At 38.2% G+C, this 9779-nt stretch overlaps 1 protein-coding gene across 1 annotated transcript; it reads left to right on the plus strand.

Annotated features, from left to right (window-relative positions):
* The first annotated feature begins 647 nt into the window (after positions 1 to 647).
* On the plus strand, positions 648 to 5028 carry LOC132903067 (uncharacterized protein K02A2.6-like). Its single transcript, XM_060950369.1, has one exon. The coding sequence runs from the start codon at positions 692 to 694 to the stop codon at positions 4790 to 4792; it is 4101 nt and encodes a 1366-aa protein (XP_060806352.1). The 5' UTR covers positions 648 to 691; the 3' UTR covers positions 4793 to 5028.
* Positions 5029 to 9779: the final 4751 nt, after the last annotated feature.

Consider the following 9779-nt stretch of genomic DNA (forward strand, 5'->3'; position numbering starts at 1 on the left):
AATATTACAGTGATATCGGGCTTTACAATATATTCTTACCAGACATATTACAGTATGAATAATAAAACAATTTGAGACTTTAACAAACGATTCGATGATGCGATTTTGACTAAACAATAAGCTTAGTAATGTTGCCTGTTATTTGCTAGGAAAAGGTAATTACCATAATAACCCCATTAAACTTGGTTACTAGAGAGAGTATAGCTATGGTAAAAGGCAACAAAGATATATATAAAGAAGAAAGAAAGAAAATATATTAGACATTAATTCTCTTTAAACAACATAAATATGTAGTAGTCGTTAATAATCCAGGCTTTGTTGCACTTAGATTTTTTTCAAATTAAGGACGTCCTGGTAAAGGGTCAGGTCAAAAGTACCCGAAACCGCCGAGCTTGTATGAAGAGAGTTATGAATGTGGACGAAGCGAAAGAAGTATGCAGAGATCGTGGCAAGTGGAAAGAGGTAGTCTCTGTGATATATATGTTCAAAGAAGTTTGAAATGTTATACAAACTCTTTCTTGTTATGTTCTTGTTTATCTGTGGTGCGGCGTCCCATGCGCGCGCATCTTGAAAATACATGTCATTCGTGTCCAAGCTATCCTGTGGTTTTACTGTATGATTATTTATAAATATCTATAAATATATCATTTGGCGACGAATGGGATCAATTTATCCACAATATTGAAGGAAAATGGCATTCCTAGGGAACTTACCGATTTTTGATCACAAAGTAAGCGAATGGCTTATATTCAAGGGTAAGTTAACGCAATTTATAAAGATCAACAGCGTTAAGGAAGAAAACCAAAGCGGTATTCTTTTAACTCATCTTGATGAAGAATCATATCGCTTGTTGCGTAATTTAGCGTATCCCTTGGAATTGGACACATTAGGTTTCACAAGATTAATTGAGTTACTCGATAGTCATTTTAAACCAAGACAAGGCTCATTTGTTGACAAGGCGAAATTTTACGGAGCTAGTAGAAGTCCAGGCGAGAAATTAGGAGACTGGGCGGCGCGACTGAGAGGTCTGGCAAGCTATTGCGACTTTGGCACCGCTTTGGAAACGAATCTGAGGGATCGTTTCGTCCTCGGCTTGGGCGCCGGCCCGGAACGCGATAAGTTGTTTGAGCAAAATGCGTCGACGCTGACGTTGACGAGGGCTATAGAGTTAGCGGAGCAAGCGGCCTGTGCTAAGCAGGCGAAAGTCATGTGTAAAGAAGAATCTGCTATATTGAAGGAAGAGCCGATACTGCGAGCAAAATTTCAAACCGGCCGAGGCGATCAACAGCGGCCCGGCGCGGCGCGCGGCGACGTAGCGGATATATCATGTCGTTGCTTGGTTTGCGGATTAAAAAATCACACAAGTGAGAAATGCCGCTACAAGACTTATAAATGTCAGAAATGTGGTGTCAAAGGCCATCTGAAGAAAGTGTGTACAGCGGCTAAAAAATCGTCCGACCATCAGATTCATCATTGCAATTCGACAATGGAATATCAAGCCCCTGAAAACATTGCCTTGAATTGTGAGGAATGTCAAAATTTTAATTTGAGGTATGTAACCGATAAGCCAATTTTGATTGATGTTTGTTTAGGTGGTAAAATTATTTCCATGGAATTAGATTCAGGCTCTGGTAATAGCGTAATTTCCGAGAAATTGTATGAAAAATATTTTTCAACCTATAAATTGCACCAGAGTTATTTAAGAATGTGCCTATATGATGGAAGTAAAATAATTCCCTTAGGATATTTTACTATTGAAGTGTTCTATAGTAATACAAAAAAGCAATTAAAGATTTTTGTAGTGAGAAATGGAGGTCCTCCTCTATTAGGTAGGGATTTTATGTCTGCATTTAATTTAGTGATAACGAGCGGCTTACACTCTGTTACAAATAAGAATGAGTTAGAGCAATTACTGGCAAAGTTTTCGAACTTGTGGCGTGACGAGCTGGGTGCGTTTAATAAGTTTAAAGTTAAATTACAGCTTAAGGATAACTCCAATCCTAAATATTTTAAACCACGTAGTGTACCCTTTGCTCTCAGAGAAAAAGTAGAACAAGAAATTGATAGATTAGTCAAGTTAGGTATTCTTGTTCCCGTTAACCATTCTGACTACGCTACACCTATTGTTCCCGTTTTAAAAAGCGATGGTCAAGTCAAGATTGCTGGTGATTTTTCAATTACATTAAACAAAGATCTTATTATTGATAAATATCCGTTACCTCGTATAGAGGAAGTGTTCGCGAAAATTGGAGGTGGTGAACGGTATAGTAAAATTGACTTAAAAAATGCCTACAATCAATTTTTATTAGAGGAATCGTCTCAGGATCTCACTACAATTAATACGCATAAAGGGCTTTTTAAATATACTCGTTTAGTTTACGGCTTGGCGAACGCGCCGGCAATTTTTCAGAAGTCAATGGAGTCGTTGCTTTCAGGCATTAAAGGGGTAAGTGTCTGGTTAGATGATATTTGTATAACCGGATCAGATTCGGATATTCATTTAAAGAGACTGCACGAAGTTCTGAGTAGGCTGAATGATGCTGGATTAAGACTTCAAAAAGAAAAATGCGAGTTTTTCAAGGAAAGCGTACAATACTTAGGTTATGTTATTAGCAAGGAAGGACTTCAAACTTGTCCCGATAAAGTGAAGGCTATTCTAAACGCGCCAGACCCGACTAACGTCAGTGAGGTAAAGAGGTTCTTAGGTGTAGTTAACTATTATAGAAATTTTATCCCTAATGCGTCTTCATTATTGAACCCTCTTCACGAGCTATTGCGAAGTGATGTTCCGTGGGAGTGGGGAGAGCGACAACGGCGCAGCATGGCGGCCGTGCGCCGCGAGCTAGCCTCGGAGCGCGTGCTGGCGCACTTCGACCCCGCCGCGCAGCTCGTGCTGAGCGTGGACGCCGGCCCGGCCGGGCTCGGCGCGGTGCTGTCTCAGCGGACTGCTGACGGCGCCGAGCGGCCCCTGGCATATGCATCGCGATCCCTAGCGGCTAGCGAACGAAATTACAGCCAAATTCAAAAAGAGGCGACCGCCATTATATTTGGCGTCAAGCGATTTCACCAGTATCTTTATGGCCGTGATGATCCTTTCATTTTAAAAACGGATCATAGGCCGCTAGTATCGATATTTAACAATAAGTCCGGTATACCGATAACTACAGCCTTGCGTTTGCAAAGGTATGCGATTATATTATCGGCTTATAATTATACAGTACAATATGTATCTAGCGAAAACAATGCAGTAGCAGATTTTTTTTCACGCGCTCCTTTACAGGATAAGTCAATCGACGAAAAAGGTAAGGATGTCGACAGTCTTTATGCCCTGAAATTTTTGGACGCGGCGTCACCGGCTACCGCCTTGAAGGATATCATACTAGCGACCCAACAAGATGAAACCATAATGACTGTAGTAAAATATTTGCAGTATGGTTGGCCCAGAAAAATTAGTTGTACGTCTGTTTTACCGTATTTCCAATGTAAATCGGATTTGCAGTTTGAAAATGGTTGTCTTTTGAGAGGACATAGGATAGTGATACCTTCAAAGCTTAGAAATAAGATGTTACAGGAATTGCACGATTCCCACTTAGGTATAACTAAGAGTAAAAGTAATGCTCGTAGTAGAATGTGGTGGCCGGGCATCGACGGCGACATCGAGCGCTGGGTGGGAGCGTGTGCGGCGTGCGTGTCGGCGCGCGGAGCCCCGCCGCGCGACCCGCCCGCGCCCTGGCCCGCCGCCGCCCGCCCGTGGCAGCGCATACACATCGACTATATGACTATAGGGCAAAGGGTATACTTGGTGGTTGTGGATTCACATAGCAAATGGTTGGAGTGTTTGTATATGCACAATGGAACTTCAACGACCGCTTTAATTACTAAGCTTAAAGTATTATTTGCTACTTTTGGTATTCCAGACGTCTTAGTATCTGACAACGACACGAAAATAAATTCTCTCGAATTTAGGTTATTTTGCTCAGCAAATGGTATCAAATATATGACGTCACCTATTTACCACCCTCCTAGTAACGGACAAGCCGAAAACTCTGTCAGAACATGTAAAAAGATGTTAAAATGTATACTTAAAGAAAATTTAAGTCTGTGCGAAATTCAGGAACATCTTTTAGGATATTTATTCAATTATAGAAATGCCGTGCATTGTACCACCGGAGAAACGCCAGCCAAGTTAATGTTTGGTCGTAAACTTCGCACTCGTCTCGACCTTATTTTGCCATCGGAAAGAGAGCACAGCTCAGTGCCTGTGCCGGGTAGGCGATCGTTTGGTATAGGAGACAAGGTGTGGTGCCGATGGTATAGTGCGCGGATGGAAACTTGGCAACTAGGAATAATTAAAGAGAAAGTAGGTAACAAAATGTACAAAATTTTTATAGATAGTTTAGATGAATATTGTATCAGGCATGTTGATCAACTGCTTAATTATACCGGCGGTGAGAATGAAGTAGCTGAGGGCCATCTGCTTGATGATGTTTCTTTTTCGAGTCCTGTTACTGCTGTCTCTTCCCAAGAACCGGCTGCGATAACTCTAAGTGATGAAACTCAAATGAGTTCACAACCTCAGCATGTAACAAATAATAGAGACAGGGAAGTTGGCAGAGATTGTGAGGAGGAGGAAAGTGAGAGAATCATTGAAATTCAAAATGACTCCTCAGCCGAGCATAGTTCTGAGCAAGTGCAGGGCGTCAGTAGCGATGCAACGGTGGTAGATCCGCCGGGAACTCTCACTCGCCCTAGACGAAATGTTCCACGGGTTGATTACAGAAAGTATTTGTAATTAATATCTACTAATTTAACAAGTTGTTATTTTTAGTTTAAATGTATCTAATAAGTATTATGATTAATGTACATAATTTTCAACAGGTTCTTAAAATAAGTGTGGAGGAATGATATATATGTTCAAAGAAGTTTGAAATGTTATACAAACTCTTTCTTGTTATGTTCTTGTTTATCTGTGGTGCGGCGTCCCATGCGCGCGCATCTTGAAAATACATGTCATTCGTGTCCAAGCTATCCTGTGGTTTTACTGTATGATTATTTATAAATATCTATAAATATATCACTCTGCCTACCCCTCCGGGAAAGAGGCGTGATTTTATGTATGTATGTATGTATGTAGATTTTTTGATCAAGAATACTGTTATGCGAGAAATAAAGAGTTATCCAAGAATTTTGGTATAAATACTTCGTATACGTATTAAACTTAAATTCTTTGCCTGTAAATTTAATTTGATTTGATTATAAGTAACTACGTAATTTCGAAAAGAACGGTTTTTTTTCTAAAACTTGTTTCTTCTTATCTTTACCAAAGACATAGTGAGGTTTGAAACCAAGATCTTCAATAAGAATTTGCAAGACATTAAAACTTTGGAAAGCTGTAGAACTTTGATCACGACCTGGCCAAAGATTAGGTCAATAGTACTCTAAACGGAAGAGATTGCGTGAAGACAGTGGATGAATGTGGATGAAGCGAAAGGTGTATGCGGAGATAGTGACAGAAGTGGAAAGATGCAATCTCTGCATCTCCGTGAAATATGTAATACCTCTATACATGCAGTACTAGATTGATCTGGTTTACGTGATAAATAAGCAGGTATATACGAGAAGAAAAACAACAATAATTTTTATTACGAAATATACGGTATTACCATGTGATTCGCAAAGCCGTCACGTCGAATGCTGCCGATCGACTGGCGCCGATGAATAGAACGTCCACCTCTATTGTAAGTTAATGCTCTGGGACAAGACTTGTTGCGTGTGGAACGTACGGGTGGAAGTTTTTACTAGCTTACTGCAAAGAAACTGTAATGTGATTTTTGTTTATTACATTATGCCGTGTATTTCTTAGCGTATTGTTCAGAAACAACAAGAGCGTCAGTGGTGAATGGTTAAGGTACCGAATAGGTTGGAATCCTGCCGCGGCTTTATACCATGCTTTTATGGTGAGGGAAATTATGATGAGTAAACCTGAACAACTGGATGTGTAACCTTATATGGGTTAATTTCCGCTGCAAATTTTGCATACGTTAGATGGGAATCGTTTAAAAAGACCAAGACTCAAATGTTATGTTTTTTACTACATGTATTAGCAGAGCAGGCTCGAATGGATTAGAAAGTGCGAAAGAAAAAGAAAAGAGTCAAGAAAGAATCTATTTAGAAAAGTGAAATGGAGAGCGCTGTCAATCCTTGCCATCGTATAACGCAACTGGAAGATTGGTAGAGAGACATGGGTTGGTGAAGAGATAGCTAACAAAAAATCCACTCTGCGTCAATTAAAATGTTTAAAAAATCCTTTAGTCGGCGATCAAGCTCGACCACTTTTCCTCCCGTATGTCCCAAGTGGCATCTCCAGAATGGTGATGCGGCCTCAACAGGAAGCCCCCGCTTTTGTTCTTAAATGATAAAAACGTCAAGCAGAGCCGCGCCAGCTATTGTTCGCAACCGGTATTCGCTTGTTTTATTGCCAGTGCGGTGGGCAGTAATCGAGCTTCATACTGTATGAAGTTATAAGCGATTTTTTTGCTGGAATTCGCTCTTATTATTTGACGGAGATATGATCGTCGGTATTTTGTTTGTTCATTGTTGTGGTTGAAAGTAATGATTTAAAAGAAAATTGAAATTCATCTTAAACTATTGTTTGAGTAAAAATCTATTAAACAGGATATTTATTCAGTTTATTTAAAGAAATATATATGTATGTGCGTCTTTTAGTAGTAGACGTCTCTTAATATTCTCCTACAATCACGCAGCAAATTCTCTCTCACGAAATGTTCTTTTGGTTGCCTGGAAGAAATTGCATAATGCGATAAGGTGGCCTTTTTACATTACCTTAACATAAGCTTGAGATAAATTTATTGTTATAATTGTACTTGCAATAAAGAGTATTCTCACTGTCTATCTAATTTTGATCATAATTTAATCCTACCATTAATTATAATAACATGGTTTCCTAAAATATCTAAAAAAAATAATTTTGTTGTTTCTGCGTCAATTAATAAAAGCAAATTAACAAAATTAGATACTAAAACTACATAAGCAGGTAGCGGTCAGATCTAATATTTGTAATTTGTCACACATAAAACTTTCTAAATTGCTCGATATGAGTTACGAGGAGGCTTCCTTAGATGGACTATAAATTATACAATTTAAACTTTATATTATATATAATTTATGTAATTATCAATCTGACAAAACTTTTAATATTATGATGAATATTAAAAAAGGCTGTTGGGAAACGGTAAAATACCACTGTTATAGTTTTGCGATGTTCTACAAAGACATTAATCAAACTAGTCTATGTAAAGAACAACAATTTTTTGATTGATAGTCTCAAGAATCTTTTAAAAGAGACCGTGCCGTGGTTTGACTGCTTAGCGATCTTTAAGGTCTTTACCTCAATCGAAGCTAGGCTAAACAGTTTTCCAATATCTTCTAACTATAATGTCATAACAGCAGAATTAAGCGACACTTAAAGTGCACATTTTCTTGATTCCCTGCAGATTCTCTTAAACTCCCTTTACATACTTTTAACTCAAGGGGTGAAGGGTGGAGTTATTGACCATGTACGGGTGGAATCCTTGCCCACGCCGTGTCGTCCGATATTTGAATGGTGCAAAAGCAATTAAATTACGCAATACCAATGCACACTCTCCGAATTGACGTCTGTAGAAGACACACAGACTTGCTACCAATTGGCGACGTTCAAGGCTTTGAAACCGTCCGTCCGTAAGTAGCTCTAAATGCCGCTTACCAATTTACAACATTACCTTACGTATTAATAATTCTTTTGGCGCTAGTTAGTTTAATCTCAGTCGCGTCTTCCCCTCTCTCGAGAAGAGTTCGGGATGCGCCTCTCATCACTATTCTAAATTGGGTAAGACAGTAGTATAACGTAAAAAGTGCCACATTCCTCCCTTCAGACATCTATTATTAGGAAATATTATTTGCCGCAGCAAAACGCCCTTATTCCTTTTTGCCTGACGTCATCCACGGAAGGTGAGATGGAGTACTTAAGACAGTATGGTTACGTAATACGTATGCATATTTCCATACACTTCAGCACGTATCCGTATACAGCACCTGTGAGGCAGTGCTGCGCTGATTGCCGCATTGTCCCGCTCACAATAACTCGATTAGAGCGGCGGCCGTCGCCGGACATGCATTTACAATCTTAATATGGATACGACAGGGATATTAAGTCGTAAATATTTTTTTAGGGGAACGAACCGTATGGGTGGGACGGAAAAAAAGTGTAGTGTGTAAGGTGTAGGAATTTTTAAATTTCGCAAGTGGACGGTTAAGCTGATCCCCGACTCAGAAATGTTGTTTCAAAAGGATGTTACTGGAAAAACGAAAGATGAAATAGTTTTAAAATTTTAAAGGTGGACATTAAGCGTATCTTTAGGCCTTAAAGCTAAGCAAAGTAATCAAAACCAAGAGGTGGGAAATTTAAAAATACGCTAAGATGAATTGGTGTTTGACAAACTAAACTGTAAGAGTATAATAACTACCCTAGGTCTCCCCGACAAAGTATTTTAATTGATGGCAAACATTGTCTTGTAATTAGTAACTACCATTTCAACTCAAGTAGGTATAAAAGAAGCGGCAGAACAACAACACAGAGTGTTTTTAATAAATAAAACTTGGACAAATATACCTAGATTGTCAAATGAATTAAACAAATACTTATCCATACAATGACAACGTGAACCAACCCCCAATTAGGTCTGAACGGTGCTACCACGGCACAAAGGCAAAGATAATGGTCAGTTAACTTAGTTCGGAAGATAGTTCACTTATAGGCAACTTAACTTTATCAAGTCGCAATTAAGTTCGCTCGCTTAATTGAATATTCTCACGGCCCATATCACAATTACCCTCGTGAACTGAGTATCGATTGGGACTTTCGTCCGGTTGATATAACTCGATTGTAGTCAGCTTTTATTGTATGTATACTAGCTTTCGCCTGCAGTTCCGCCCGCGTCATATTCTATTTCTGTTCCCTAGAGAATTTCCAGAAAGTTAGTTCAGCGTATAAGCACTAAATACTTAGATTAAACTTAATTTATTTTAAATATAAAAAAGAACACTGTTTAATTGACTGCCATATAAGTCTAGTGTTTTGAAATTTGGCATGTGGAGTCAAGGGTGCACTAAGAGAAGATTTCCCGAAATTCCTGCGGGAAATTTACGATATTTACATAAAATTGGAAAAAAAATTACTTTCGCACTTAAAACTTTAGTTTGGATTGACAACATTAAATTGACTTTTTATTAAGAAGAGATTAATGCAATCATAAATTCGTTAAAATTTTACATTTTTAAAACTTAAATATTATTTTATATATTATTTCAAACTAAACTTTATATCACGATTTTATATAATTATTCTATGTTATTGTATGTTACAGTCTTAAAACTGCAATATTTTAAAGTTAGCAGAGTTTACTACCTCCGTTCTAACATCAAAATCCAAAATCTTCATCTCATTTTATGGCCAGTATTAAAACAGCAGTAAATAAAACAAGTATTTGTATAATTCACCGATAACATCAAAAATATAAGCTTTGAATTAGATTTTAATTAACACACCTAATTAATAAAGTATGCGAGGAATACGCGAAAAGGAACGTTAAAAATTTTGTTCAATTTTATCTTAAAGATTATCATGGATACGTTGGTTCAAGTAACTTGTTTGATCTCACCGAAATTGTAAATAATATTTAGGGTTGTGGGAATGATTTTGCTTTTAAATTTGTGATTCG

The sequence above is a fragment of the Amyelois transitella genome, chromosome 21, assembly GCF_032362555.1.
Source record: "Amyelois transitella isolate CPQ chromosome 21, ilAmyTran1.1, whole genome shotgun sequence".
Taxonomy (NCBI): Eukaryota; Metazoa; Arthropoda; class Insecta; order Lepidoptera; family Pyralidae; genus Amyelois; species Amyelois transitella.